The 14,632-nt window shown below is 38.7% G+C and overlaps 1 protein-coding gene across 3 annotated transcripts in view; it reads left to right on the top strand.

Annotated features, from left to right (window-relative positions):
• The first annotated feature begins 1,586 nt into the window (after positions 1–1,586).
• The window catches only part of LOC138741020 (uncharacterized), a 39,209-nt gene continuing 26,163 nt past the window's right edge, over positions 1,587–14,632 (top strand). For 2 of the 3 annotated variants that reach the window (XM_069894465.1, XM_069894464.1), the window contains exons 1-2: positions 1,587–1,749; positions 5,082–5,123. In XM_069894465.1, coding sequence (XP_069750566.1) covers positions 1,641–1,749; positions 5,082–5,123 — 151 coding nt within the window. In that variant the 5' untranslated portion in view covers positions 1,587–1,640. Of the gene's footprint in view, positions 1,750–5,081; positions 5,124–14,632 lie in introns of those variants that run through there. The other variant, XM_069894466.1, reaches the window with a different exon arrangement.

The raw sequence follows: 14,632 nt of genomic DNA, 5'->3' as shown, positions 1-14,632 counted from the left end.
CCCTCCCCATCACAACTAGAGGCAGAAGAGACAACCCCAGAGGACAGTGACCATGGCAGTGGACCAGAGAGGGGCTCAGCAGCAGAAGGGCTCACACAGTCTGTGGACTGTCGGTGGCCTGCATTCAAAGGACTCACACAGGCTGCGGGATACTGGAGACCGGCTTATGGGGAAAAGGTGTCGGCACCGGGATTCAAGATGGAGTTGAGGGCAAAGAGGGCTCCTGAAGGGGCCTTAGACACTGAAACTTTCCTGATCATATCGGAGGTTTGGACCTGGAACTCTGGTTGCTGATGGATTTACCAGAGGTGCAAAGGCAGTGGGAGCACTGGAGGCAAACCCACAGAGATTCAGTGACTCTGAAGGGACTCTCTTTTGCTTCTCCTTTCCTAGTGTTAGGGGTGCTCATGGTGACTCTTACGGCAGACAAAATTTGAAGTATATCATGTATATTGCATTTTTTAATGTATTATTCCGTGGCAATAAAAGGAACCTTTGAACCTTTAGAAACTTACGTAGATGCAATACGAGGGGACAAGAATGTAAATTTCCTACCAGGAACTGTTGGCCATCAGGTCCTAGGTTTGAGTAAAGAAGAAATGATGGGGTCGTCAGTTCAGCTCAAAAAGGAACACAACAAAATGGTGACAGCCAATATTGATGTTGCCATTCTCTGAAGAAGACATTCTTTACTCTGCCCATAGGAAAAAATAATCTGGAGTAATGATCAGACAGAGAGACACTTGCTCCTGTCTGCCACCGAGCTCCTTTCGTATTTCCACGGTCCTGGCATCAGTGTGAAGACTTCGGAACTCCATATCTTTCATCAATTGTCATTATCTGACTTGAACCATTAAAGGTTACATTTACACCCCACAAAGGGATTGCTGCTGAGAGCTTTGGATTAATTTTTTTAAATATTGGTTGAGGATGGCACATCATTTCACATGATACTGAAATTGGAAAATGCAGTAGATTTGAATAATCCACTATCCACCCATTTGAAAATCCCAATGGTTCGGCGTCTGGCTCATCAGGTGATGTTTACTGTGCCCCTTTCAACTCACGAGGTCCCAATTGCTTCACGGAGCCTCAGTTCCAGCAATCCCATCCTACTCACTGAAGACTTGCCTCCAGTACTCCCTGAAGCCCCAATTCCACCTGACCCCTGTCTCCACACAGTGGAGTAATCAGAGCTCCATTTCCTGCACTCCCTTTAAGCTTACCACTGGAAAATTTATTATAATACTGGGTATCATTGAATTAAAATGGTGTGGGATACAATAACATGCAATAATCGAGAAAATCCTAACTCCAGAACCAGATGACTTAAGTTTAATTTTCTCTTCAGTTCATAAGCAAAATATAAACTTATCCACAGAACTGGCAGAGTTTCCATTCCATGGATTCTTAATATAGTATCGAGATTCCACATTCCAGGCCAACATGGAGATTGAAGCAGAGATTGTTACAATCCCCAAGAATGCCATGCAGAGGTTGCACATGAAGATGCCTCACCATTGTTACACTTCCTGTGAAACTTCGCCATGTCAGCAAAGCGTCACAATGACCTCAAGGGCTGTTCAAGGTGAGTATTGGTAAGCAAGTTGTCAGTTCACTAAAGACCGGGCAGGAAGACCATGATTATTACGACATGGTTAATTTATCTTTTAGGGCAAGCTCTACATGATTGGACAACATCATTAATTGGAAAGCACACATCTGGCAGATTCCCGTCCTTCAAAAGAGGTAAGAATGATCAGTTGTACTTTTAGTCTGAGTGTACATTCATAATATTTTGTATTCTTTCATCTTTTGATCTGAATTTTTGATAAATTGAAATCTTTACTCAGTCACATGTAAGAAATAGAAAGCAGTATGCTAATAGAATTTGGCACGAGTGTAATGCTAACCCAATAAAATTTCAAGCGGGCTAACAATATCATTGAGCATTTAAATATCAGGGGAGCATCCCAAAAAATAAAGTTCATCATCTCCTAGGGAAAGCTTTGAAATTGATTCAGCAACATAAATACATAATGGGATGGTGTAAGAGAACCGAAATGATCAAGTGTGCTTCCAGAGGAACCCACAATAGTTCATTCCCATATCATGCGGTAGAAATTGTCTCTAATCAACTGTATTAAATTTACTCAGCACCTAAAATCTGCTTCCCTCTGGAACCAACCTTCAGAATGCTAGTGTCGGTGGATTTTTAACACAAAGAGGGATTCCTACTATATATGTGTGAGCTCTCCTTTAATTTATAAAATTCATTTCCGAATTAAAATCCTGTGGGCTCATGTTTCGTTTCAGGGATAAGTCAACAAATATAGGGGGGATACTGCAGCGCAGCACGGAAGAAGTGATACATTGTGGGAAATTTTTTGGAGAATGTTTTCTCAGGTGAAGATTAAAGCACCCAATGGCATCATTCAAAGGAGATCCATGTGACCATAAGACAATAAGAACTAGACTATTCAGCCCATCGTGTCTGCCCCAATACAAGTTCTCAACATACGTCTGTGTTCTGTTCTGACCAACTAGTCGTATCTCGAAATGGACATATATTGGAAACGCACTGTATCCATGTTATCATTCATCAAATACAACGTGGCGGCCACCAAGCCCAGTTCTGGTGAGAGATTGGCCACCATCCTGCTCTCGCAAAACGTTGACCACCCTACCAACCTCTCGCAAGAGGTGTTATTTTCTGGACATAGGCCCCATCTTTCACCCTAAGAGCATAATATATATATATATTTTTGGTCTTATGTATGGATGACCATAAGTCACATAGGTGGCAAGCTGGGGAATTATTATTCCTTGCGTCCTGACCAATTTTATACTTATTAAAATTGTCTAAAACAGATGCATTTCCCATTGCTTTTTATGGAATCCCACTGTGTGCAAGTGGGTAATTTGTTCCCATATTACAGCAATGAGTATGTCGGGGAACCTCCTCCCTCACCATGGTCCGGGCCCCAAACAGGCCTTTCAAGTGAAGCAACACTTCACTTGTATCCGCAGGACTGATTTATTGCATCCGGTGCTCCCTTTGTGGCCTTGACTGAATCGGATAGGCTGGGCGCAGATTGGGAAGATCACTTCACTGAGCACCTCGCTCCATCCATACCAGTAGCAGAGACCTCTCAGTAACTACCACTTCAGTTCTGTGTCACACTCCCATGTCTGTCCATGGCCTTATGTACTGTCTCACCAAGACCCTCTGTCACACTTGCTCCACTAATCCTCTCTGTCGTTTCAAACTAACCTGTTTTCTCACTTGTCCAGATCTGATGACCTGTAACGTGACCTCCATTACTCTTTCCACAGATGTTGCCTGGCCCACTGAGTCTTCCCAACATTTTCTGGTTTTATTTCAGATTTCCAGCATCTGCAAGATTTTTTCAATTTCCAACTACCGTCTGTGAAACTCATTAAAAATTGATTTTGAAATGGGATTGCATGTTTTTAAAAGAGCAATGACGTTTGCCAAATATTTGAAGAGAAGTATCTCATCTGAGGTTTTGGCCAAAAACCTATTACGTGCAAGGGACAAAAGAGCCTTTGAGATACATCAAAGTAAATCAAATGTAGTGTATTGCCCAAGGTATTGGCCAAATGAATCAGAGACATGATCATATGAATTTATTTCCAGTCATTGTGATATGGTATAAACAAACTAAAAGGACATGGCAGGTACATTCAATGGTAATGTTCAAAGGGATTTGGATAAAACACCAGAAGGAACAAAATACAGCCCTGCAGAGAAAAGCATGGAAACAAATCAAACTGAAAATTGTCCAACTCTTTAAAAGAGCCAGCAAAGGCACATGGGCGGCATGGTTGGCGTAATGTTGTTACAGTGGCAGCGATCGGGACTTGGGTTCGAATCCCGCACTTTATGTATGGAGCTTGTACCATGACTGTGTGGGTTTTCCACGGGGTCTCCAGTTTTCTCCCTCCATTCAAAACATACTGGGGGTACAGATCAATTGGGTGTAAATTGGGCAGCACGGCTCATGAGCTAAAAGTTCTGCTACCATACTGTATGTCTACATTTAAAATTTATGTATATGCACTGTTACGCAGTCCAGAGGACCCCAAAAAGTAGCCGCAATAGATTTTCACCTCAACACAGGGTTACTTAACCAAAAGTTGTTTTTAATTATATTTGAACAAGAAAACAGAATTAAACTTTAACTTATTACTTAACCTACCTAACTACTATTGCACAGGTGTGTGCAATGTATATTTAAGATTAGAAAAGTTCTTTGGATCACAATCCAATCTCACTGGTTGCAGGCAATTCTTGTACTGTGCACAGAAGTTACTAACAAAGTTCACCAGTCTTTGGTGCTTAACAAGCAAATGGTTACCACTCAGGAGGGCTCGACGGTTTTAAGAGAGAGATTCCATTTCCAGGACATCCGCAACTAAATCCTTTTCAATCAGTTTTCCTGACGAAACTTGTCCCCTTCAGGGTTCTCCAGATGATCCTCTTTCTTTCAGGTCACCTTTCACACTTCTCCTTTGACCAGGCAGCCTTCCAAAGTTTGCCAGTTTGTCCCTCTGGAACAGATTTCTGTCTCCTCTCTCTGTTTCACACCCTCCCTCTCTGAGGGTAAAACTGTTCTCCTCTGCCTGCAAAGATCACATGCTCTCCCAGGCAAGCTGCTGTCGATACTTTGTTGCATCTTGCAAAAAGCATTCTGCAAAAGTCCTGCAAATATTCAGTGTTTTAAAATGTTTGCGTGCATCCTGCTTTAACAATTCCTCCCAAACCACCTCTAAATACTCTGTCACAGCACCTTCTACACACTATCAGTCATTATGATTTTTTTTTGTAATGAGTGACCTTCCGACATATATGAGTGTTCTACCTAATTGAGGGTAATTTCACCAAATCCATACCAATCCCAGAAACACATGTCACCCAGCTTTACTGCAAACAATTTTCCAGGGAAAAAAAGACAAGCTTCTCATTCACTATCCATAATATGTGCTTTAATCTTACTTTCCAACTACTGTTAAAGTACAATTTCTAATGGATTTAATTATAACATTCCTTCCTCTAGGTGGAAGTAACAGCAAACTCACTGGGACTGCAACACGTATAGGTAAGAATATTCAGTACTTATGAAATCAGTAAATTATTCCAAAAAATTATACATTTATTTTTGTATTATATTTTACGTATATATGTGATTATTATGTGCTATATTATGTGTAAGGTGCATGCACTGTGGCTCAGTGAAAAACACTTTTGTCTGGTTGTATATGTACAGTCAAATGATAATAAATTTGAACTTAACTAATCAGTAAAATGTGAGGCCAGAATGTGTTGTTCAGGTTTGTGTGGGTCCCACAGGTTAAGAACCAGACCAAAGTGCAGGTACAACAGGGTCGATATGTTAGGCAAACCTCTACACACACAATGAACTGGTACATACAATGATCAAGGAAAAATCACTACGTTTCCCCACCAGGTTCAGTGCAGGCTCTGTGTTACAAGAGACACTAATTAAACACTCCCAACCCTTTTAACAGTGCACATCTTACCTACAGTTTCTCCAGCACCCTTCCACATTTCTAGGCCTGGAGTGAAGCAGGGTGGCCCCAAGCTGGCAAAGAGAGAGAATGAAGAACACATGGCACCTTTATAGTGCTGGAGGGACAAGCCCAGATCATTTACTGGGGGCCAATAGCCCAGTGGCTGGAGGGTTAATCTAATTACAAGGCCAAGTACAGGCAGGCTGGAGAGTGCAGTCCAAGTAATATACATGTGTGGCCAACAGCAAGGTATGCACGAGTGGGTGGGGCGGAACCAAACCTTGATTGGCAGCTGGTGTGTCCTCCGAATAGGTAGGGGGCAGTGCTGTCACATGACAGCCACAACCTTTCCCAATACAGCCAGAATGTTAAATGATATTGTAGCCATAAATAACTGCAGATGGATGTAGGTGATAAAGAAAATATGTTTTGCATGCTTTCAAACTCTTGAGGTTTTTTTTGCATGTTGGTCATCACTGGCAATCCATTACATTGAGTACACCAAAATGACTTGGCTTAAGCCATTGCATAGCCTCTGGTGAAGCTCCTTCCACAATGCTGTTGGGATAAGTGCTTCAAAGTTTAAATCTTTAAAAATGAATATCTTCCCAAGGATACAATATCTGTTCCAATAGTTATCAATTGACCTAACAGAGAAATTCTTCAAGGAGCTAAAGAAAATAATAAGGACATTCTTATGGAAAGGGGGGAAACCAAGGATAGCGCTAGATAAATTAACAGAATGATACAAACAACGGGGCTAACAGCTACCAAACTTTAAGAATTATTATAGAGCAGCACAATTAAGATACCTATCAGATTTTTATCAAACAAGGGAAAAACCAGATTGGACCAGATGAGAGCTAGATAAAATAAGGGAGAAGGCATCTGAACATATACTATATAAGTGAGATGAAAAGCGGGTGCAACATGGGAATTCAGCAGTACTGCACAATCTGCTCAACATTTGGAAGAAGATTCACGTAGAAAGGAAAAAAATAAATTATCAACTACCAAAATTAATATTGACGCAAAATCAATTAATCCCCTTCACAATAGATAACCTTTCCTTTAGAGAATGGGAGAGAAAAGGGATCAAAAGAATAGAAAATTGTTTTTCGGGAAATAAATTATTATCTTTTGAACAAATGAAGTGCAAATATGGTATAACTCACGGTACAATGTTTGCATACCACCAACTGAAAACCTACTTGAAGGACAAATTGGGAAGCAGGCTGAGGTGACCAGAAGGAAGCAGCTTTGAATATGTGATTACAGACACAATGATAATTAAAAGATTTATTACAAACATGTACATCAAACTGCAAGAGAAAGAGAACGAGGAAACAAGCTGTAAACCCAAACAAAAGTGGGAACAAAATCTAAACATAAAGATAAAGAATGAAACATGGGAAAAGCTATGCTCCAGAACTATGAGAAATACAATAAACACAAGGTTACACATGATACAATATAATTGGTTACACAGGCTATACACCACGCCCCAAAAGTTAAATAAATGGGATCCAACAGTATCAGACAGATGTTTTCACTGTAAGAAGGAAATGGGAACAACAGTCCATGCAATTTGGGCATGTGAGAAAGCGGAAAAGTTTTGGGAAGATCTAAATAAGGTATTAAATAAAATCACAAAAAGCAACATACCAAAAAATCCAGAGATCTTTCTTCTAAGTAATATAAGAAGTAAAGAACTTGGACTCGATTTGGATGGAGCACAAAAAAGATTTATGATGATAGCCTTAGCTGTAGCAAAAAAATGTATGATGTCCACCTGGAAATCAGAAGATACCCTGAGAGTACAGCAATGGTACATAGAAATTAATAAATGTATTCCATTGGAAAAAATTAACATATAATTTAAGAAATAACATCACAGTATTCGAACAAATTTGGGAACCGTACATGGAACACAACAGAGAAGTCCTACCGTGGACCTCCACCCCCTAAAATGACAGAAGGAGAAGAAGACGAAATGAACTGACCCAGTATGTAAAAGTAGATGACACAATTTTCTTGTTTATTTTCATTGTATGATGACATTGTTTTTTTTTTAAATTTTTTATTTTTCACACCATAAATCACATTAGCCATGATATACACTTTTTCTTTTTCACACATATACAGTGACTTTTTCTCCCCCCCCCTCCCTCCTCCCAAGCCACCCCCCCACCCCACCCCCCTCTCATCCATTTTAGGTATACAATCTAGGTTGCATTAAGCCAGTCAGTCAATGTTGTCATTCAACAAAAATACACCAGAAATTCTACTGAGTCCATTCTTTTCTTTCCTTCTCCTTCCATCAACTTAGGTAATGTTTGTCCCCGGTAGGTTTTCGCTATTGTATTTAATGTGAGGCTCCCATACTTGTTCGAATATTTCAATATTATTTCTTAAACTATATGTTATTTTTTCTAAAGGAATACATTTATTCATTTCTATATACCATTGTTGTATTTTCAGATTATCTTCCAATTTCCAGGTTGACATAATACATTTTTTTGCTACGGCTAGGGCTATCTTAACAAATCTTTTTTGTGCATCCTCCAAATCAATTCCAAATTCTTTGTTTTTTATGTTGCTTAGGAGAAAGATCTCTGGATTCTTTGGTATATTGTTTTCTGTTATTTTATTTAATATCTGATTGAGATCATCCCAAAATTTTTCTACTCTCTCACATGTCCAGATTGCATGAATTGTTGTTCCCATTTCTTTTTTACATCGAAAACATCTATCAGATACTGTTGGGTCCCATTTATTTAACTTTTGTGGTGTAATGTATAGTCTGTGTAACCAATTATATTGTATCATACGTAGCCTCGTATTTATTGTATTTCTCATCGTTCCAGAACATAATTTCTCCCATGTTTCCTTTTTTATCTTTATATTTAAATCTTGTTCCCATTTTTGTTTAGTTTTACCATTTGTTTCCTCATTCTCCTTTTCTTGCAGTTTAATATACATATTTGTTATAAATCTTTTGATTAACATTGTATCTGTAATCACATATTCAAGGTTACTTCCCTCTGGTAAACTCAAATTGCTTCCTAATTTATCTTTCAAGTAGGATCTCAGTTGGTAATATGCCAGCGCTGTATCTCCAGTTATATTGTACTTATCTCTCATTTGTTCAAAGGATAAGAATCTACTTCCTGAAAAACAATTTTCTATTCTTTTAATCCCTTTTTTTTCCCATTTTTTAAAGGAAAGGTTGTCTATTGTAAAAGGGAGTAGCTTATTTTGCGTCAATATTAGTTTTGGTAATTGATAATTTGTTTTATTTCTTTCTACATGAATCTTCTTCCAAATATTGAGGAGATGATGTAATACTGGAGAAGTTCTATGTTGTACCAATTTTTCGTCCCATTTATATAATATGTGTTCAGGTATCTTTTCCCCTATTTTATCTAATTCTAATCTCGTCCAGTCTGGTTTTTCCCTTGTTTGATAAAAATCTGATAGGTATCTTAATTGTGCGGCTCTATAATAATTTTTGAAGTTTGGCAATTGTAAGCCTCCTTGTTTATACCATTCTGTTAATTTATCTAGTGCTATCCTCGGTTTTCCCCCTCTCCATAGAAATTTCCTTATTATTTTCTTTAACTCTTTGAAGAATTTTTCTGTCAGTTGTATTGGCAATGCCTGAAATAAGTATAGTATCCTTGGAAAAATGTTCATTTTAATACAGTTTATCCTTTCTATCAGTGTTAGTGGTAGATCTTTCCAATGCTCTAAATCGTCCTGTAATTTTTTCATTAGTGGATTGTAATTGAGTTTATATAATTGGCCTAGATTTTTATTTATATGTACCCCTAGGTATCTTATTGCCTGCATTTGGCATCTGAATGGAGATTCCTTCTTAAATTTTGAGAAATCTGCATTATTCATAGGCATTGCTTCACTTTTATTTACGTTTATCTTGTAACCCGACACTTCTCCATATTCCTTCAATTTCTTATATAATTCTTTTATTGATAGTTCTGGTTCTGTTAAGTACACTATAACATCATCCGCAAATAGACTGATTTTATATTCCCTGTCTTTTATTTTTATTCCTTTTATATTATTATCTATTCTTATCAATTCTGCTAGTGGTTCTATAGCTAGCGCAAACAATAAAGGTGATAGTGGGCATCCCTGCCGCGTTGACCTGCTTAAGTTAAATTGCTTTGATACATGTCCATTTACTGTCACTTTCGCTAACGGTCCCTTATATAATGCTTTAATCCAATTAATATACTTCTCCGGTAAACTGAATTTTTGCAATACTTTGAACAAATAATTCCATTCTACTCTGTCGAAGGCCTTCTCTGCGTCTAAAGCAACTGCTACTGTAGGTGCTTTATTTCCTTCTACTGCATGAATTAAGTTAATAAATTTACAAATATTGTCTGTTGTGCGTCTTTTTTTGATAAATCCAGTTTGGTCTAAATTTACCATTTTCGGTACCTGTTCTGCTAATCTGTTTGCTAATAGTTTAGCTATTATCTTATAATCTGTGTTTAGCAAAGATATTGGTCTATATGATGCTGGTGAGAGTGGATCTTTCCCTTGTTTTAGTATTACTGTAATTATTGCTGTTTTACATGAATCTGGTAAGTTTTGTGTCTCATCAATCTGGTTGATTACATCCAGGAGGGGCGGTATTAATAAGTCTTTAAATGTTTTGTAGAATTCTATTGGAAATCCATCCTCTCCTGGTGTCTTATTATTTGGTAATTTTTTTATTATCTCTTGTATTTCTACTGTTCGAAATGTTTCTGTTAATTTATTTTGTTCCTCTATTTGTAGTTTTGGTAGTTCAATTTTAGTCAAAAATTCATCTATTTTCCCTTCTGTATGATGACATTGTTTAACGGGATTACGGGCACACAAAACTCAAAACGGTCAACCAGTTTACCTATCTCGGCTGCACCATTTCATCAGATGCAAGGATCGACAACGAGATAGACAACAGACTCGCCAAGGCAAATAGCGCCTTTGGAAGACTACAAAAAAGAGTCTGGAAAAACAACCAACTGAAAAACCTCACAAAGATAAGCGTATACAGAGCCGTTGTCATACCCACACTCCTGTTCGGCTCCGAATCATGGGTCCTCTACCGGCATCACCTACGGCTCCTAGAACGCTTCCACCAGCGTTGTCTCCGCTCCATCCTCAACATTCATTGGAGCGCTTTCATCCCTAACGTCGAAGTACTCGAGATGGCAGAGGTCGACAGCATCGAGTCCACGCTGCTGAAGATCCAGCTGCGCTGGGTGGGTCACGTCTCCAGAATGGAGGACCATCGCCTTCCCAAGATCGTGTTATATGGCGAGCTCTCCACTGGCCACCGTGACAGAGGTGCACCAAAGAAAAGGTACAAGGACTGCCTAAAGAAATCTCTTGGTGCCTGCCACATTGACCACCGCCAGTGGGCTGATATCGCCTCAAACCGTGCATCTTGGCGCCTCACAGTTTGGCGGGCAGCAACCTCCTTTGAAGAAGACCGCAGAGCCCACCTCACTGACAAAAGGCAAAGGAGGAAAAACCCAACACCCAACCCCAACCAACCAATTTTCCCCTGCAACCGCTGCAACCGTGTCTGCCTGTTCCGCATTGGACTTGTCAGCCACAAACGAGCCTGCAGCTGACGTGGACATTTACCCCCTCCATAAATCTTCGTCCGCGAAGCCAAGCCAAAGAAAGAAAAAATATCATATATGTTGAATGTTGAATGGGTGGGGGAGGGAGGGAAGGGAGGGGGGAAAAGGGGAGAAAATGATACTGTGTATACTCAAGAGGGAAATGTTTGTATGTATTTTGGTCAGTATGGTTCATAGTGTGAAAAATAAAAAAATTTTTAAAAAAGTTTAAATTTGTAAATGGCAAAGGAATGGTAACCTGTTTCCATAATCAGGATGGTATGTAACTTAAAAGGGTGTTGACAGCTGCCTTTGGTATTTTTGTGCTTATTTCTGGCCATTGTTTCTTTTTAACCATTGATTCAAGTAGATCACGTAATAAAGAAGGGCTTGTCTTTCATGAGTTAAAAAAAGCAAGTCATGTGGCAGCTCTATCGAGCTGGCTAGGTTGCACTTGGAGAATAGTGAGCAAATGTGCCATCACATTACAGGAAGGCTGTGGGGGCTTTGCTAAGAATATTGCCAGAATGTTCCCTCAATATAGAGTGTTTGAAAAAAGGTCTGGGGTGTTTTCTCTTGAGTGACAGGGGCTGCAGCAAAAGCATGCAATCAATTACTTCACACTATCATTCGACCTCATTCTTAGTCATCAGGCCCTTTCAGGTGGACCCTCCGCCTTGAGGGCAGCAGCAGGAGCGGATCTTAACTTGCGGACTCACCTAAAAGGCTGCTTGCAGCATCGCCTGGTCCACCTGAAAGGGCATGTTCAACCAGAGGTGCCTCGGAGCACTCTCCGGAGCTGGTCAACTGGGGCTGTAACTCCGCCCTCTGATGTGTCATCAATTGAAGCGCGTTGAAGCAGAAGAACACATGATTATGGCGGACCCAGAGCAGGCAAGGGAAATACTTATGATGTTATCAGCCTGTGTCAGTGTTCAGGTTAAAATACATCAAATCCTTGGTAAGGCCATTAATGCTTTCAAAATTCACGCTAATGGGTCTCATCCTGATGACGTCACTGCGATGTCATCAGGCCTCCTCTAAGCAGCTGCTTACAGATTTGGTGTCGGTGCCTCTGAGGTGCTTTTGGAACACCTCATTGGGGGGAGAATATATGCATGGGGGGGGGGGGAGAATATGCGGCTTTACAGTGCAGTGTTCACGCCACCTGAAAGGGCCTGTTCACTTCAAGATGACAATGGTGCTTCAACCCTGACAAGAGCACAAATACTTTAATCTCTTCTCAGAAAGGCTCTTTTTAGTTAGAAAACTTTATTTAAAGATAACAAAGAAAATAGAGAAAAAGATTTTTTTTACATATAAAAAAAAATGCACCCACCCTCCCACCCCTTCAGCCAGGTACTAGCTACACACTTCCGTGCTACAGATAGCACCAAACGTACAAAAGCAATTTGAAATTGATCTAACCCTAGTCCTTTCAAAGAAACCATATAACCCAACAAAAAAATCGATGGATCTAATGGTAATTTAATTTTAAATCATTTTTCCAAAATCAACCTAATTCCTTTCCAAAATGGTTGTACTTTAACACAAGACCAGACAGCATATAAAAAAGTTCCAGTACATAATCCACATCTAAAACAAGGATCCAAATTACTAAACCCATATTTTTTCAATTTCTCTGGAGTCAAATATAACTGATGCAAAAAATTATAATTGACCATTCCATATTGTACATTGGTCACTTTAGTTACACTATCATGACATATAACCTGCCAATTATCTTCCGGAAAAACATAGGTTAAATCAATTTCCCATTTAAGCCTAGATTTCTCCCAGCCCAGTTTATCCATAGCTTCTTGTAACAATTGGTACATATCCGAAATATAACCTTTCTTAGGTACAGAAGAAATCGAAGACTCAAATTTCGTCAACATGGGTAAATACATCTCTGTACCATAATTCTCTTTTATCAAAGCTCTAACTTGATAATACACAAATAAGGAATTTACTGAGGTATCAAATTTCTCCCGCAATTGATTAAAAGAAAAGAATTGACCATCTTCAAAACAATCTTGAATTATCTTTATACCCTTAGAATTCCATCTCTTCAAATGATTATTAAACATTGAAAAAGGAATAAGCCGATTATGATATAACGGAGTTTGAATCGACAGTTTACCCTTTGATCCTAAAACCCTATTTCTTTTAACCCATATCTTTACAAATGTTTTAATTCCGGCATATTACGTCCTCGTAACAAATTCAAATCCCACTTAAACATAAACTGATGTATCTCAGCTTCAAATATACAAGCCATTTCCATCTTTGCCCAACTTGGAGGTTGATCCATATCCATCAATCGGCTAATAAATTTCAATTGAGCTCCGTCATAATAATTTTGAAAATGAGGTGACTGGAATCCACCTAGGGCATATTTCCATGTAAGTTTAAATAAAGCTACACAAATTAATTTCCCTTTCCACAAAAACCCCTGCACTGCTCTATTCAAATCTTGAAAAAAAACCTTTGAAAGTGAACACGATATGGATTGAAACAAATATTGAATTTGAGAAAAGATATTCATTTTAATGCAATTTACTCGACCAATTAATGTCAATGGTAAATCTTTCCACTTAATCAAATCCATTTTATTTGTTAAGGACCAAATTGCCTTATTTTTGGTTGAGAATGTTAACTCAGTGCGTAGTAATTTTGTATTTTGGGATGCTTTGAAAGCATATTTACAAAGGCAAATTATCAGTTATACTACGAAAGTTAAAAAGCAATATGTTGTGGAAAGTTCAGTGTTAGAGAAACAAATTACTGAATTGGAAAAGAAATTTGAGAAAGATGTTACAGAGGATAAAAAAGCTGCTTTAATGAAGTTGAAGTTGCGTTATAATACATTACAAACCTATCAATATGAGCGTTTACTTAATCGATCTAAGCAATGTAATTATGAATTAGGTGAGAGAGCTCACAAAGTATTACATGGCAATTAAAAACAGAACAGGCATCGCGAACTATTAATGCTGTGAAAAAGAATTCAATAGTTACCTATAAACCTCAGAAAATTAATGACCAATTTTATTTATTTTACCAAAAGCTATATACTTCTGAGGGAAAGCAGGACGTCGGTTCTATCGAATCTTATTTATCTAAATTAAATTTACCTGTTTTAGGGGAGGAGCAGATTAGAGAATTAGAAGTTCCATTTACAGATTTTGAGATTAAAGAAGCTATACAGGAGATGCCAAATGGAAAGTTCCAGAGGAACAGCCGGGATTAGATCTTAATTTTACAGAGGAAGAGCTGGTTAAAGCATTGAGTGTGTTACAAGCAGGCAAGTCTCTGGAGGAGGATGGATTCCCACCTGAGTTCTATCAAGAATTTAAGGACTTATTAATGCCCCTGTATATGGAGTTGATAGACCAGGCTGGGGAAACACGGTCCTTCCTGGAATCTTTCAC

The sequence above is a fragment of the Narcine bancroftii genome, chromosome 8 (assembly GCF_036971445.1).
Source record: "Narcine bancroftii isolate sNarBan1 chromosome 8, sNarBan1.hap1, whole genome shotgun sequence".
Classification (NCBI taxonomy): domain Eukaryota; kingdom Metazoa; phylum Chordata; class Chondrichthyes; order Torpediniformes; family Narcinidae; genus Narcine; species Narcine bancroftii.
The sequence above is the reverse complement of the archived record's forward strand: the minus strand, read 5'-3'. Positions and strand labels throughout refer to the sequence as shown.